Source organism: Pagrus major, chromosome 1 (genome assembly GCF_040436345.1).
Source record: "Pagrus major chromosome 1, Pma_NU_1.0".
NCBI classification, from domain to species: Eukaryota; Metazoa; Chordata; class Actinopteri; order Spariformes; family Sparidae; genus Pagrus; species Pagrus major.
Genome location: NC_133215.1, coordinates 3,132,927 through 3,149,671, shown reverse-complemented (window position 1 = coordinate 3,149,671; position 16,745 = coordinate 3,132,927). Strand labels below are relative to the sequence as shown.

General features: G+C 44.6%; 2 protein-coding genes across 2 annotated transcripts in view; one reads left to right on the top strand and one right to left on the bottom strand.

The window, feature by feature from the left end:
• The window catches only part of LOC140995360 (homeobox protein Meis1-like), a 48,236-nt gene extending 34,026 nt beyond the window's left edge, over positions 1-14,210 (top strand). Inside the window, exons 10-13 of the mRNA XM_073465337.1 lie at positions 7,470-7,528; positions 10,765-10,854; positions 11,647-11,761; positions 13,421-14,210. Coding sequence (XP_073321438.1) covers positions 7,470-7,528; positions 10,765-10,854; positions 11,647-11,705 — 208 coding nt within the window. The 3' untranslated portion in view covers positions 11,706-11,761; positions 13,421-14,210. The remainder of the gene's footprint in view (positions 1-7,469; positions 7,529-10,764; positions 10,855-11,646; positions 11,762-13,420) is intronic.
• Positions 1,689-4,198, bottom strand: LOC140994208 (tripartite motif-containing protein 16-like). The gene has a single exon (XM_073463766.1). The coding sequence runs from the start codon at positions 4,039-4,041 to the stop codon at positions 2,362-2,364; it is 1,680 nt and encodes a 559-aa protein (XP_073319867.1). The 5' UTR covers positions 4,042-4,198; the 3' UTR covers positions 1,689-2,361.
• Positions 14,211-16,745: the final 2,535 nt, after the last annotated feature.

Genomic DNA, 16,745 nt, shown 5'->3' with positions numbered 1-16,745 from the left:
GCCTCAGTCATACTCTCATATCAGTTTCATGTTTTGTCCATCAGCTCTGTGTGAGACCCTGAATGAAGACGACAAGAAAAGACTTTGTCCCTGTTTGTTTATTGATGATTTAAAGCTGCAGTTTGTTCACACGTCCCATTAGTAAAATCAGTTTGTTTGAATCTCACACATGTACGAGACAATAATCAGCTCTGCTTATTGATTATGATCATGATTATTACACTTTATAAAACCTCGTAGTTCCTCGTTCCAACGTCCACATGAACAAAAACAAGGACGTTTGTTCTGCCGGACAAACTCAAACATTTACACAACAACAGCTGAGAAGGCAAGGCAAGGCAAGGCAAGGCAAGGCAAGGCAAGGCAAGGCAAGTTTATTTGTATAGCACAATTCAGACACAAGGCAACTCAAAGTGCTTTACGAGGTGCTTTAAGAGGTCAAAGTCCCGCCCAGAGCGTTTGATTGACAGGTGAAGAAATGCCACAACAATCAGCAACAAACACGAAGACAAAAACACACAATGTAACACACTGTCCCGCGGAGACATCACAGGTGAAGTGAACTCACAGATATCAGCGTCAAACTTCCCCACATGATTACTGACACATTTATATCCTCAAACATATCGTTAATGTGCATTTAAATATTCTAACGAAGCGTAATCTCATCAGAACCGTCCAGAACAGAACTCTGAACATTGGATGAAATCAGGCTCAAAGTTCTTGTTTTGTTTTGTTTTTTGTGATAAATTTTTTATTGAAAAATGTACAATATATATATGTAATAGGTAACAATATTAGAACCCCTATATGTTGTTCAAAAAAAAAAAGATCGCAATTCGGAGATGTGGTGATCTTCATAGAATAACGCCTTCTGGGGGTGAGGTACATCCTATGAACATACTTATAGTGTATTAACTGATGATTGGGGTTTTTGGATGTACCACTGAGATTTTTCCACACTGTGTCCCAGCAAATCTCTCTACCATTTACTTCATTTAAATCTCTATTCCAAATACCTTCTACTGGTAAGGGTTTATAGAGTCCAGAAATAAATTTGTAAAGTTTAGAAACCATCCCCGGTGTCAGTCCTACTGAGGCAAGTAATAGTATATCCATTTTAACTATTGCTATCCGGGCTTGAAGTGAATTTGGAAGATTCGACCAGCTCTCAAAGTCCTTCTCTATCTGACTGTATATACCTTGAAAATTTTTTATTGCAATGAACGACGTGGAGGGAAAAATTTCAACTCCAAGATATCTAAAGCTTTTAACTACTGGTATATGGGAGGGCAGGGGAATTTGAAGTGCAGCTGAGTTTAAATGCATCACGAAGACTTTGTCCAGTTAATTTTATATCCAGAGAGTGAGCTGAATGTATCAAGAGGGAAGCAAATGTGGGATTGAGGAACCAGCACTGCCTACATAAAGAAGGATGTCATCAGCGTACAAGGATATACGATGCGCCGTGTTACAAAAAGTGATGGGATGTACTGATGGATGTTGCCTTATTTTCTGCGGCAGTGGCTCGAGGAAAAGAGCAAAAAGTAGGGGTGAAAGGGGGCAGCCCTGGCGAGAAAAACAGAAAAATTAACCGAGAGCTTAAAAAGTGCCGTTGGGTATGAAAGTAATGCTTAAATATTGGGGGGTTCTGCGGAGCGACGAAACGAAGCGTCTACACCCCCCGCGATGGTCAAGTGACTCCCCAAAGTTCTTGTTTCATGTTGTCGACATATTAGAGTCCAAAGTTTTCACAGAGGGAATCTTGGATATCTCTTTTTATCGCTCTATAAATCAGAACATGTTGTCAACAAGCACAAAAACAATCAATATTCTCCGTGTGATTAGAAATAAACTGTTGTATAAATCAGGCTGTGAACGAGACATGAACAAAGCTCTGTACAAACCTTCAGAATAGAGACGGAAGAAAACTGGACATTTAAGTGTCTGTAAGAGCTGCTGAAGTGATTTCTGCCACAACGTCTGAGAAAAAACTCCATTTAAGAAAACTGACTTTAAGATATATATACTATAAACCTGGAAATATTAGAAATCACCATGAAAGTCCCCCAGTTCATTACTCACATTAACACAATTATTCTTTGTTTTACAATGTTTCTGATATTTTATGTTTAAATATGCAAATGAGGCGATCTAATTAAATATGCACACATTTAAATGAATGTCTGAAGATAAATGTGAGCTAAATTAAACACCTACATATGTATTTAAGACATTTTCTTTCCACTAGTCTGAAATAAAACATGTTACAGAAGCAAAATGGAGCAAAATCTAAAAATGGAGCAGAGCATGAAGACATGAAGTCTTCACCTGTAGAGTTTCCTCTGAAATGACTTCTGTCTATTTGACTTTAATGAACTCAGCAGTGGTGTCAGGATCTATAAGATAAACTCCAGCATAGAGAGGTTCAGTGAATGTGGTCTGGACTCTGTGGAGGAGAGTCATGATGTCAGAGACGCTGTAGAAGGACAGAATACCTGCACTGTGATCCAGGTACACTCCAACTCTGGAGGACCGAGGACCTGAGACGGGAGTTTGGACACTGTTGTACCAAAACTCATAACTGTCACTGACACATCTTAACGCCCAAGATTTGTCATTGTATCCAAATATACATTCATCTGAGCTCCCTGCTCTGCTGATATTCTTGTATGCGACTGCTACACGAACTCCTCTTCCTCTCCACTCCACCTCCCAGTAACAACGTCCAGTCAGACTCTCTCTACTCAGGACCTGACACCAGCCAGTGAATCTGTCTGGATGATCAGAATAAGACTGTTGTTGTCTCACTCTTGTTGCTTTTCTGTTCCCATCAGATAATAACAGCTGTGTGTTTGCTGTGTTTGGATCCAGTGTGATGTCACGTGAATATCTTAAGAAGTCAGCTCTGGTCTCAGGCTCTGGTTTTGGGTTTGACAGTAAAACATCCACTTGAGTCTCTGTCAGTGAGATGTTTGTCCATGTGTCTCTCAGGACGTCCTGTAGTTTGTCTCTGACCTCTGACACAGCTGCTGTCACATCCTCAAAGTACTTCAGAGGACGGATATTGATGCTGGATGAGTGTGTAGACTCACTGAGTGCTGACAGTGAGGGGTAGTTGTGTAGAAACTGGTTGTGATCCTCTGTGTGTGAGAGCTTCTTCAGCTCAGCGTCTTTCCTCTTCAGCTCAGTGATCTCCTGCTCCAGCTTCTCCTGAAGCTCTTTGACTCGACTCACTTCAGTTTCCTGCTGGGATCTGACCTGCTGCTTCACATCAGAGCGTCTTTTCTCCATGAGACGGATCAGCTGGGTGAAGATCTTCTCACTGTGCTCCGCTGCTTTATCAGCAGAGCCATTGATGGCCTTCACCTCCTGTTGAAGCACCTTCACATCTTCCTCTCTGTCCTGGATTCTCTGCCGGATGTTTTGTCGACTCCCCTCCAGCTCTCTCTGCCTCTCAGTCCTCTCTGCTGCAGCTGACACTGTGTCGTGGCCTTTATGTTCGTCCACAGAGCAGAGATAACAGATACACTGCTGATCAGTACGGCAGAACATCTTCATCACCTCATCGTGACGAGAGCAGATGTTCTCCTGGAGCTTCTCTGACGGCTCCACCAGCTTGTGTTTCTTTAATGGAGCTGATTCATAATGAGGCTGCAGGTGTTTCTCACAGAAAGAGATCAAACAGACCAAACAGGACTTAACTGCTCTCAGTTTCCTCCCAGTGCAGACATCACAGGCCACATCTTCAGCTCCAGCATAGCAGAGATCAGCAGGAGCAGCTTGGAGTCCAGTCTTCTTCAGCTCCTCCACTAAAGCTGCTAACATGGTGCTTCTCACCAGGACAGGCCTCGGTGTGAAGCTCTGCCTGCACTGAGGGCAGCTGTGGGTTTTCTTCTCGTCCTCTTCATCCCAGTAGGATTGAATACAGTTCTTGCAGTAGCTGTGTCCACAGGGAATAGTCACCGGATCCTTCAGTAGATCCAAACAGATGGAACAAGAGAAAGTCTCTCGGTCCAGCTGAACTCCTTTCTGCGCCATTTCACCTCTCAGTGTCGACGACCGTCCGAGTTTCACTTCCTGATAACAGAAACTAGTCTGAGCTCTGATCTGAACAGCTTGTGTTTGTGCAGCGAATGAAGCCGCCCAGCTCAGTTACGCCTCCTTCAAACTGCAGATCTGAAGGGGAGGAACAAGGAAATACACTGACAGAGTGGAGCTGCTGTGTGAGAGGAGGAGGAAGAGGGAGGGCTGATCAAGCTGCGAGTCATTCCAGGAAGAGGAGCAGCTCTGTGACTCTGAACTGTGTTTCCCCATTTACAACCAAGCCTCCAATAAAACCTGCAGCACATGATGGTGTGTGTGTGTGTGTGTGTGTGTGTGTGTGTGTGTTTGTACATGAAGTAGAAATTGCTTCATAGTTTGAGGACAGAATGACGTATTAAGTGTAAATGATGACATCTTGGCCGGTCGTCACAATTTGAGAGGGCTGTTTGAAGATTAAGACTTGGGCCAACGCACTAAAATATTAAAACTCAACTGGAGGGCTGCAGTCCACACCACAATCATAACGACAAATGGCAGTGGTGAATGATATTGTCGCGATCACTTTTTAGAGGTCGTTGATGAACGATAGAAACACTGACAGCCTGGCGGAACTTGGCATCGCTTACTCTGCTCTAACCTGGTTCACACCATACCTGACAAATCACATTTTTCAGGTCATGTGGAATGGCTCCTTGTCCAAACCCTGCTTTCTGGAAACTGGTGTCCCTCGAGGCTCAGTACTTGGTCCGCTTCTGTTTTCACTATACACTAGATCACTAGGCTCTGCAATCACATCACATGGATTCTCCACTGTTATGCAGACGACACCCAGCTGTTCCTCTCTTTTCCCCCATCCTCCAACACCCACGTTGCCACGTGCATCTCAGAATGTCTGGCAGACATCTCCGTCTGCGCACCACCTCAAGTTCAACCTTCATAAAACTGAACTCTTCTTCATCCTGGGGAAAGACTGCCCTTACATGGACCTGTCAGTCACTGTCGAGGACGTCACAGTATCGCCTTCATCGGCTGCGAGAAAACCTGGGCGTGACCCTCGATGACGGACCATCCTGCACCCCCAACATCACCGCAGTGGCCCGATCCTGCAGATTTGCCCTCTACAACATCTGCAGGATCCGGTCTTTCCTCACAAAGGACACAACGCAACTCCTGGTCCAATCGCTGGTCATCTCCCGCCTGGACTACTGCAACTCGCTCTTGGCTGGACTCCCAGCCTCTGCGACTAAACCGTTGCAGCGTATCCAGAACGCTGCAGCGCGCCTCGTTTTCAATATCCCGAAATTCTCCCATGTGACCCCCCTCCTCCGTGACCTCCGCTGGCTTCCTGTTGCAGTCCGCGTCTGATTCACGGTGATGGTACTGGCCTTCAAGGCCGTCAACGAAACTGCACCCATGTACCTCCAAACGCTGGTCAGACCATACGCCCAGCGCAAGCACTTCGCTCTACTACATCAGCTGGCGCCTCAGTAGTGGAACGAACTACCAACCAATGTCAGGACAGCAGTCACTCGCCATCTTCCGCAAAAGACTCAAGACACACTTGTTCTGACTTCACCTCGACCCCACATAGCATTTACAGCAAAAACAAATGCAGTGATTAATAGGAAATAAGGTGAAAGTATGCAGTATTCAACAATAACAAAAAAGAATCAGTCCGACAAACCATCATCAACCATCATCATTTCTTAATTATCTTGTGACACCTCGTACTCATTACAGTAACCAGAGAGGTTTTTAAGAGCTCTTCTCTGTCATCTTGGACACCATTTTTACCTTATTTCTTAAGTTTTTTTTTTTTTAAAATAGACTTTTCTTTAAAAAGAAATAATTTAGAGAATCATGCAGCACTGACATTTCTCTGAATCCAGAGGGGGGTAAATTCATTGAGTGTTTTCAGCTGTTCGGGGAGGAAGCTCCATCGATATCGGACCAGACGGTGTCATATATTTTACTTAAAGTAGTTCCTGCAGCTTTCAGTCGGACAGCTCAGTCTGTGACACATTTCAGCTTCCTGTTGGAGCTGAAGCAGATTCTACTTTACTCTCCTCTAAAAAAATCTTCCTCTCCTCCTCCTCCTCCTCTCCTCCTCCTCCTCCTCCTCCTCCTCCTCCTGCTTGCCCTTTTTACTCCCTGAATAGGCTGCTATGGCTTTTGTTTTCCTGCAAAGGAAACAGACTCACCCCCCACTTTTTTTTTTTTTTTACCCCTTCTCCTCCCTCTTTTCCGAACAAGTTGAAATGCAACCATCCCACCCGGGGGTGAGGAGGTGGGGTGAGGGTGGGGAGGTGGTTGTAGGGGACATAAATCAAGTGGGGAACCACAGAGCTTTCACTCCGGGGCGGGTCAGGAGGGGTCGACGGGCGGTTCAGAAAGGCTTTAAGCTGAGGAAGACCAGAACGCTCCTCAGCGGAGGGGAGGCGGCAGGGGGAACATGAGGAGTTAAGGGAGGGAGGGGGGGGTCACAGAAGGTGCCAGGTCAGAGGTCACGCATACCAGGATGATGGCTTTCAAGAGTGTACTTAGCAGGGGACATGTATGAATGCACTGCTGCTGCAGCCCCACTGAGGCCTGACTTCAGCCGACACAGTCTTCAGCCTCTGGCTTCACTTTCCACCCGCTGTATTAACCTGGTGAATCAACAGTGAGCCGATATTACCTGTGGAAAAATAAAGTAAATGCATTAAAAAAATGCAAAAAGTGCTGAAATGTGACAGCATTTATCGTTATCGTTACTTGTAGCTAATAGAAACCAAATTGATTCAGCTGCTAAATTTAGCCGTAAGCTAACCTGACTTTTAGTTATGATGTTTAGCTAACCTGAACCAAATTGTTTTATCCACTAAACCTGACTTTTAGCTGCTAAACTCATTCATCAGCTAACCTGAACTTAGTAGCTTTAGCTGCTAAACCTGACTTATTAGCTGCTGAACTGACTCACTGACACCCCCAAACAGTTGCTACACTGAACAGTCAGCTAATAACTGAACATTTAGTTCAGTGAAACCAAACTGTTTTAGCTGCTAAACAGAATTAATGAGCTAAACTGAACCAAACTGCATTAGCTTATAAACTGGACCAGTTGTAGCAACAGTTTAGCAGCTAAAGCAGTTTGGTTTTTTAGCCAGAAGTCAGATTTAAGCAAATGTTTGGTTTCCATAAGTCGAAAGTTACATGAAGCAGTTTTCTGTGTTTGTTATGTTGTTGTTTTTTCCAGTCGTTCTCAGAAAAAAGGAAACTTGAGATATTCTGTGAGCAGTGAGGTGTTTACTGTCTCTGCCTCTGTGAGCAGAGAGGAGGTCGAGGTCTCTCTGCAGCGTTACAGACAAACATTGAAATCAAACACTGCTGGTTCACCTCATTTATAACACTGCCACTGTGTCTTTCCCTCTTCCTGTCCTCAGGTTCATCAACGCGAGGCGGCGGATCGTTCAGCCGATGATCGACCAGTCCAACAGAGCAGGCGAGTTTTATAGTTCTCGTATTTACTGGGATGCTCCGGTGCAGATGTGACGGACATTGATAGAAATAGTGGTAGAAATTAGATTTAATGCACGATCGTGTCAGGAAAAGTAGTCTGACCTTTGAGATTCTGATAGTTTGTCTGAAACGTGGAGCTTCCTGTGTGAACGTCTCGAGTCTCAGATCTCCAGGTTTTCTCACATTCACAGCTCTGACTGCAGCCGTCAGGGTTTAAAAGATCAAGATTAAAACAAGTGAGAAATCACACGTAGATGATTTTTGATCTCAAACAACATCGTAGTGCCACCGCCTGAGTTACAAGCTTTGTTTTAATGTTAATAATTCAGCTTGCTTTTCTTATAAATTGCGAATTCTTCATTCAGGATTTTTCCATTTATGGTTTGAAATCCAGACTGTTAAATATGATGTCATGAGATGATTGTGACTCATTAATGTATCATCAGGATTTTTCTGTTGTAGTTGAGGCGGAGCTCAGTGTGAAACATTTTGTAAAAGACTGACACTTATGAATCTTTAACAGCAAAAATACATTTGCCCTGATATAATTTGGGAAAATAAAAAAAAGTGCCAAATTTTAAACAAAAAACTGAATCAATAGACGACGAGAAAAATATAGAAATACGTAAAAAACGACTATGCTGTCTGGTGTGACAGGAATGAGTCTCAGTCCAAAAACTCAGGAGGAAGTAATGCGACGAATACTTCTGTCAGCACTTTGTCCCACCTCTCTGCCACAGTCTTCCAGTTTCTCTCCAGCTGTTATTTCCCTGACACGTTTCTGAAAGCAGGATATGATGTCTTTATATATCGAACCAGGATACTCTGATCATAGCTGGCACACTGACTAAGTGCTGCTGAGTGCAGCCTGAATCTGAGCAGTCGCAGGCTGAACTTCCCTCCTGCTCGCCGAGTCTTCTGCTCTCTCGGCTCCTCGGCGTGTTAAAGCGAACACAGAGGCTTAAACTCCTGGATTGAATGGCCTCTAAACCCCAGCAGGATTAGCTCCAGACAAAGACGCTAATCGCATTGACTGACCACTCCATTGAACATTTTAACCTGGGATTAAAACAAATAGGAGCTCGGCTAAAGCGGGGCTAAAGTACCGCTAGCCTTTTGGCCTCCCGCCTTTGTTAGCATTAACCCCTGGGCTGACTTCCACACAAAAGCGTCTTTACGCTGCTCGACGACGGCGATGAGAAACTGTTAAAGACTTGAATCATGGGAATGTTGAGAGACACGTCTCATCAAGATGAAACTTTATCGAGCTAATTTCCCCACGAGGACGAACGCATTTCATATAAAGTCGTCTCATCACTGATTCATGAGCTCCCTCCTCCTCGTCTCCTCCCTCCAAAGATTAGACGCAAGATGAAAACAAGGAAAATAAACGACATCGTAAACAAGTGGAGAGAAAACCCGAGTGTACTTAAACACAACATAACTGGTGCTTGTTAGATGTTATGCAGAAATATAGTACATAAATATAAAACATGTAAGGTGACAGGATGTGAAGCTGCCGTCGGACAAACTTACTGACACTTTGAAACCTTTGAAACATCTCACAAATATATAGTTTCATTTTTTAAAAAAGGTTCAGTTATTTCCTAAAACCAAAAATAAAATAAATAAATATATAAATAAAAATAATTGTGATCAGAACCCAAGAAGTTGGTTGCAAGCTGGAACCAGAACCTGGCAGGTTGTCCATGAGCTGAAGGGCAAACTGAAGTGATCGTGTCCTGTTCTACTGGTCGCTGTGTCGGGGTTGAGACGGGTTGATGACGACGTCATGACGCGTCATCAACATCCGGTGGTGGTGCATAAATAAGGAAGGAAGTTAGGTACAATGTACAAACCAGTGATCAACGTAACGTGGTTCTGTTCTGCTCGCCTGTGTTTACTTTAACGCCGCATGTCACTGACATGAAACGTGACGTCAGTAACGTAACGTAACCGCCTTTAAAAAAACCTGTGTAGACCCAATCATTTTGGTGGTGGCATAATTTGAATGGCGGTCAATACAAATTCTAACAACTGCTAAAATTAACAGCATAAAATAAGAAACCTGCATGTTTTTTTAGGCATTAGGATCCAAAACTCAGGCCAGCAATCATATGATGTTGTTGCTGATCAACGATCGGCGTCGTTGCGTAGGAAACAGAAAGAAAGGTTGGATGATGAGTGTCTTCTCAGTCCCAGTCTCATCAAAGTGGACGAACCTGACACACAGAACCAGCTCATGAAGAGTCCAGGTCATCTTTCTGTCATTAAGACGGTTCATCCTGCGACCGTTGACTCGGAGCTGAGAACAGGTCGGTTCAGCTTCACTTCCAGAGTCACTTTATGCTGTTTACAAGCTTCATTATTAGAAGGCGGGTCAGCCCGGTTCATGTTATTAACATAGGTAAACCAAACTCCATTCTAAAAACAGCTGTTTTAAGGTTGGGCTTTAATTTTCCACAGTAGAAACTGTAGTTACAACTTAAGAAAGGCTCCTTTATGATTCACTTCGATCTGCAGACACATTGTTTACTCGGTGACATCACTAACTAACCTGTGGTGAGGCGTTAGACACAGACAGACACGCTGACTGACCCGTTTGACACAGCTGCTTTCAGGCATGTGACTGATAGCTGTCTTCAATCTGGTGCCAGCGTTTGTTTTCACCCAACGCAGGGCGTGGTCGTTCTGGCGACAGGATCGTGGCGTGTGGCTGAGCTCATATTTGGAAGCTCAAATTCCTCCTACTATCAACAAGGGTTGCAAGAACCTCGAACAGAACCGGTTCAAGACCCAGAGCTACTTCGGTGAAAACAAGTTGTATATGAGACCTCGTTAGTGCCCCCGGAGGCTGACGGGTGATTTAGCTTCGTGTACAGTCGGAAAATGAAATGTAGAGTTCGTCCTAAAGGTTGCAACTAGAAGAAGTTCAGGGTCAGAGGGTCAATGAATCGTGTTATTGATCCTCTGAGGAGCAGAAATATTCACAGTGAAGTTAAAGTGAATCCGGTCAGAAGTCGTAGAGATGTTTCATGTGGTTGGACGGACGGACGCTAACGAGAGGCTGATCTCTTCATGAAGGAAATGTTTGTGTGATAGACGGCAGCTGTCGAACCGGCCTCCTCCTCACAGTGTGAATGTGAGAGTGATGTCATCACTGTGGGACAGCAGGCAGCCAGATAATTAAAAAGCGTAAATCTCCCCCTGTGTCCGCAGTGAGCCAGGCAGGACCGTACGGCCCAGATGGTCAGCCAATGGGAGGCTTTGTTATGGACGGACAGACACACATGGGAATCAGACCACCTGGTAAACACACACACACACACACACACACACACACACACACACACACACACACACACACACACACACACACAGTTCATTCCCATACCTAGTGTAAGTGTCTTGCAGTGTTACTGTTAGTTTCCCGGGGGGGTGGATACATCTCAACATATTTTTACTTCAAGAATATTTTACTCCAGTAAAAGTAATCGAGTACAGGCTCTGACATGTACTCAGAGTATCAGAGTAAAAAGTCTCCCTCTGAAGGACATTTGTGGTCAAAGCTACTGAAGCTCACGTCATATTAATATAATTCAAAGACTATTAAAGTTAAAGGTAGAGTCAGCAGGATTTGTCCCAGCTGTTCCTGAACGCACCACAAAGATAGTTGATAGTTGAGTCTCATTCCCAGGACGTCAAACAGCCACATGTTGGGTTGGTAAAGCGTCCGAGCAGCAACAAAGAGAGAAAATAAGAAACTCTCTGCAGATACGAGACACTAACACGCCTTTTCTCCCCATTCAGCCTCCCTCTCTGTCTGTTCACGTCTTCTTACGTCTTTGTTTCGTCTCGTTTGCTGCAACGCTTGAAAAAACAATCCATAACACGAGATAATAACGAGCCTGTGAGGAGGAGAAAGTTCAGATGTTTGTGTTCAGGTGTAGAGAGGAGAAGTCACAGAGATACTCGAGTACAGTACAGATACCTGGAACGTGTACTGGAGTGGAGTAATGAAGTATTTGTACTCTGTTACTTCCTGCCTCTGTATGTTGACGATGGCTCAGCTGTTTCAGTGTGTGTGTGTCTGTCCTGCAGGTCCTATGGGAGGTGTGGGGATGGGGATGGGTGTGGAGGGACAGTGGCACTACATGTAGCACCACCACCTCCACCCTGCAGCCAGAGGCCCCGTCCAGTGTCCCGAGAAACCACCGTGAGTAACACAAGTCAGGTGTTTTTAAAGGGACAGTTCACCCCAAATTACACCAAACTGTCTGTTTCATCCTGGAGCAGCAACTCGTCACGTTCAAATGTCTGTTTTCTTGAGGATTGTAATGACTTTTTTTGGTTTTTATAAACACTCATTAAAGACGTACAGTACGACACCACAACAAAAACCAGGTGACCTAAAGAACTACAACAGCAGACTTAAGATAAGACGTCTAAACCTCTCTCATCTCATCCCATCACCGACTCCTCTCGGCTCCTCCTCGCTAATTAAACCCATTTCCATCTGATTTAAAGGTCAATTAATCCGCTGAGATCCTCTCCATATTCTGTCTAACGAACTGATCATTAGCGAGAGACGCAGAGCGCTCTCATCTCTTTATTTGATTACACGGAGTCCAATTACTTCGTAAGCAGTTTTCATTATTAGGCTGTAGAGGAGGCGGGGGGGGTGGGGAGGGTCAGTGAACGCAGCGTGGGGAGGAGAGATTAAGAGGATGTTGATGTGTAGAGAGGAAGTGTAGAGACGGGGGGTGAGGAGGGATTTCCCCAAAATGTGGTCAGTCAGACGGCAACATCACCCCGACCGAAGACAATTAAAGAGTCTTCAGAAGAAACGCTCGTCTTTCTTCCCTCTGCCATCACTGAACTTACGGCTCTGGGGAAACAATACACCTGTCAGCTGGGATCTGATGCAACCATGCAACCATGCATGCAGCACACACACACACACACACACACACACACACACACACATCCATACATAAGGACACGACCACGGCCTCCTTTTATTACATTTTTCTTCTTATGGAAAATTTGAGAACTGGATCATCTTTCGACCAGCGAGGGGACGGACAGCTGTAGTGTCCAAACTGGAGGAAGCTATCGTAGCTTCTGAGCTGTGTTTCACTGAGATAAACTCACTGTCCTGTTAGCGACTGCTGCGCTAGTTGGCTTTTAAGTTCGTTAACGAGCAACGTGGCGAGCTGTGACTCGTACGAGCGTGTTCCTGGCTGACTAACATGTTGGTGCTTAGTGTAAGCTACTTAGTTCAGCTGTGAGTAGTCGTCACCAAGCTTCTGAAAAGACTTACGTCGTCAGGAGGTTTTATCTTTGAGAGAGCTGTAGCATCCAAAATGGAGGAAGCTATGTCGCCTATCAGCTGTTTCACTGTTCACTGTATCTGTCCTCCTTTGTTGGAGGATAAACAGAGACACCGTTAAAAGACTGAAGACACAGGAAGTCATTTCAGTTAGCGAGCCAGCTAGCTAGGGGAGCTATTGTGATTTGGCTAGCGTGGTTAGCTCACCAGATAAGTCGCAAGCCTCCATGATGAGCGCCAGGCTTTGAAGCCAGTTTTCATAGTGGCCAAGAAGCGGCTTTAAAACGGTGGATACAGAAATGACTCGTCTGACTGTCATGCTCTGAGCTCCCGGTCCAATAAAATTAGTAAAGTCTAGAAGAGCCGCGCAATTTAATTGTTTTATCCCCGTTAAAGTTAGCCGGGCGCTAAACCAGAAGTTAGCCGGCTCGGTCGGCGGAAGTCTCGCTCTTTGAAAATGTGGAGGAGGGACGTGTTTGAGTCAGTGTCTGGTTTCTCCTTCTTGACTTCCTGTTGACTCGTTGCCTTCTGTTTCCTCTGCAGGACTCTCAGCAGGTCTGCAGTCCTCCTTGGCGAGCGTGAAGCAGGACCTCACGCCTCCTCCTCACCCCTCCTCCCCCTCAGCCCCTCCCCTCTGGGCATCCACCTGGCCCCCGTTAAAGGAAACACCTGACTGCCGCTGCGTCTCCACGGCCACCGGAGACGCCTTGTGACTTAAAATCCACCAGCTGAAGCACGAACACGAAGACAACGTGGGGACAGATGGAGGTCCTGGAAGGAATCATGAGCAGCTGTGCGTCCTCGCTGAGGATTGTTCTGGATCAAACATCGGCGTGGCGTCTGTGGATTCGATCATTTCCTGTGATGTCAGCCGACCAGAATGTCGTCCAGCAGATTTAACCTTCTGATCCTCTCTGCACTACAACTACAGAAGCCTCAAGTGGACATTTTGACACCAGCAGAGCGTCCTCCCCCCGCTCTCCTCCTCCGCTCCGGCAGTTGAACACATGAAGCTGATGTCTGTATTTCCCGAGTCGTTCTTTTGAAACAGAACGCGTCCACGAACCATTTTTTCGAGAGACTGAAGCTCTGAAAAATGTCCGGCAGAGGTCACGTGACCGAGCGCTGTTCGGCGTGGACTCTCAGAGGACGAGAGACGAGTCGTTACAGGCGCTCTGCTGCTGCCTTTTGCAGGATTTACTGTTTTAAAAGAAAAGGACTTTTCTGTTTCACTTTTCACACTGTGTGTGTTTGTCTTTTTTCATAGACTTGTGTCTTCCCTCGAGCCCCACAAACCTTTTGAGTTCTCAAATAAAAAAAAAAGTGAAGCAAATCCGTTTCCAGCTTTGTGATTTTATGGACACCTGGTGGTTCTGGCTCCTCGTGCTGCGGTCGAACTCCACAGAGGGTGTTAGACGTGGACCAACGCTCGTGGGAGTGTGCACTTATTTACTAATTCAAGAATTTAAGCGCACTTGAACGCACCTTAGATGTATATTTCCATTTCGAGACAGTTTCAGGAGAAAATGTTGTCGATTAACTCGACTACATTTTATCTGACGTCTCATAAAATCGATCCAGTATCGTGTTCTGTTGACACCAGTTCTTCACTAAATATATGAACATTTTCCAGTTAATATCCTGAGAGAAGCAGGAATGTAAATATTGATTCATACAATGTTTCCTGGAGACGATCACTTAGTTTGATGTGTAGTTATGAGAGAAACAGACGATGTTTAATTTACACTCAAAGGAAAAATTATGGCTAAAACAAAGACTTCAAATGTTTAAAGTCACATTCAGTGTTAACGTTAGAGGAGTAACCAGCTCGAAATGCATTACTTTTATGTAAAATACTTTTAACATTTAAAAACACATTCTGTTTACATAGAAGTTCCCCTTAAAGGAACAGTTCACCCAAAAGAATGAAAAAAAATTAAAGTCAGCTGAAGTCTCGTCGTCCACAAACATTTCTGGAGCTTCACAGTAAAACAGAGTTGCAGCGTTCTGCTGAACAACTGAAGCAGCTGGAGACTTGATTTAAAACATCAGATGTCTCCACACAGCTCGTCCGCTGCGATCACAGTCTGCAGAAGCCCTGAGATCAGTGTTGTGATGTTGGTACGGTGCCGTGCGATGATGCCAAATTAAAAAAATAATCCATAATTCTCCTCAAATGCATCAAACTAAAGAAACGAGCCTGTTTTGAAAATGTGAGGAGGAGAAAGTTCAGATGTTTGTGTTCAGATGTAGAGGAGAAGTCAGAAGCTGTCAAATAAATACTGACAATCTACTGAAGTACAATAAAGAAGTATTTCTACTCTAATGCTAAATATTGTCCCCAGCGTTGGCAGATATTGACTGTATGTCAGTAAAATCCTCATGAAGCTTCACATGTGCTTAAAGATGAACGTTACAAACTTTGGCAGATACATTTTTTGCATTTTTTTCACCCTTCGAGATGTTTCTGTCCACTTTTAACAACATGAACTCTTTTATTCTGAGATCAACTTCTTCCAACTCAAACACAACACGTACTCTTCACTTCCCTCCATCAGAAGACTATAAATCCACAGCTGGAGGTGTGAAGCTCAACAGTACTTTTACTCTGAACACATTTACATTTTACTTTTATTTGTCATTAAACGTTTCTTTTCACTGTGCAGTTGTTGATAAAGTCATTTCTTGCAGTCAGACGCAGGTTAGAAAACAACCTCTTCAACATTACTCAGCACTGTTTATTTTGCAGCAAAAGAAAAAAACGAAATATGTTTTATAGCCAACATTTTTACTTATTTTCCATTTCTGACTGCCAACATGGCAACTCAGCTCAATTGAGTTAAATCCACATTAAATCAAAACACTGCAGGAGCTGCTGGACTGTGGATGTTTGGGGGGGGGAGGAGGCCAAAAAGACTTCAGCAGAAACTTAAATTACAACTTTAATTTCATGTGTAACTGTTTGCGAGTGTCTCTGGTGTCTCTGCTGCTCGTCCAGCTCAGTTTGAAATAATCTCACACGGCGGATCGTCACTTCTCACAGCGAACATGCAGACCTGAGGCAGCGCCGGCCTCTGATGCAGCTCCTCTCCTGGAATTTGACTGAAGAAGAAAAAAAGAGGCGATTTACGTAAATCTGCTCCAAACTCTTAAATGGAGAGATTAGTTCCCCCTCACGCTCCAGTTGGCCCCCTCAATGGATGTGTTCTCCCAATCCGCTGGGAGTTTCCTAGATACACCTCATTTCAAAGCTGGAGGCCACAAAGAGACCTCCATTTATCTTCCTCTTAAAATCAATTACTAATTTGGAGAAAGGAGCCGAGGCGAGTGCAGATATTCAGCCGTGGTTTGTGACTCGAGGGGGGTTTTTTTGTTGAGCGGCTGCAGGAAGCAGAACTTGTTCAGATGAGTTTTATGGTCCTGGTGACTTTTTTTTTTTCAACCAACTGGAGGTTTTTTTAGTTTTTGAAGCAGAAAACATGAGAGCTGAAGCAAACAGACGTCCTCGTCTCCCCTCGGCTTCACTCTGAGCTGACTGACAGGCGGCGGCTCCAAACTCCCATGTTTGACTGCCCTCTTTAGGGGATTGTGGAAACTGCCTTCATCTCTGTTTTTTAAAAGCTTCATGTGTGATTAGTCAGTCACAGCGCTCATCAGAGATATCCAACGAGCTTTACTTAAAAATGCAAAAGAGATCAGAAAAGAAAAAAGAAAAAGCGGCATGTTGAAGAGCAGAGCGAGTCTGTGGAGACGGCGACTGCTGTGACAACAACAAAACAGCAAAATAAACAAGAAGATCAGATCTGAGAAGGGTTTTTAAATGTGCTGCGCTGTGATTTCCCACAGAACACTCAGGCTGTGAACGCAA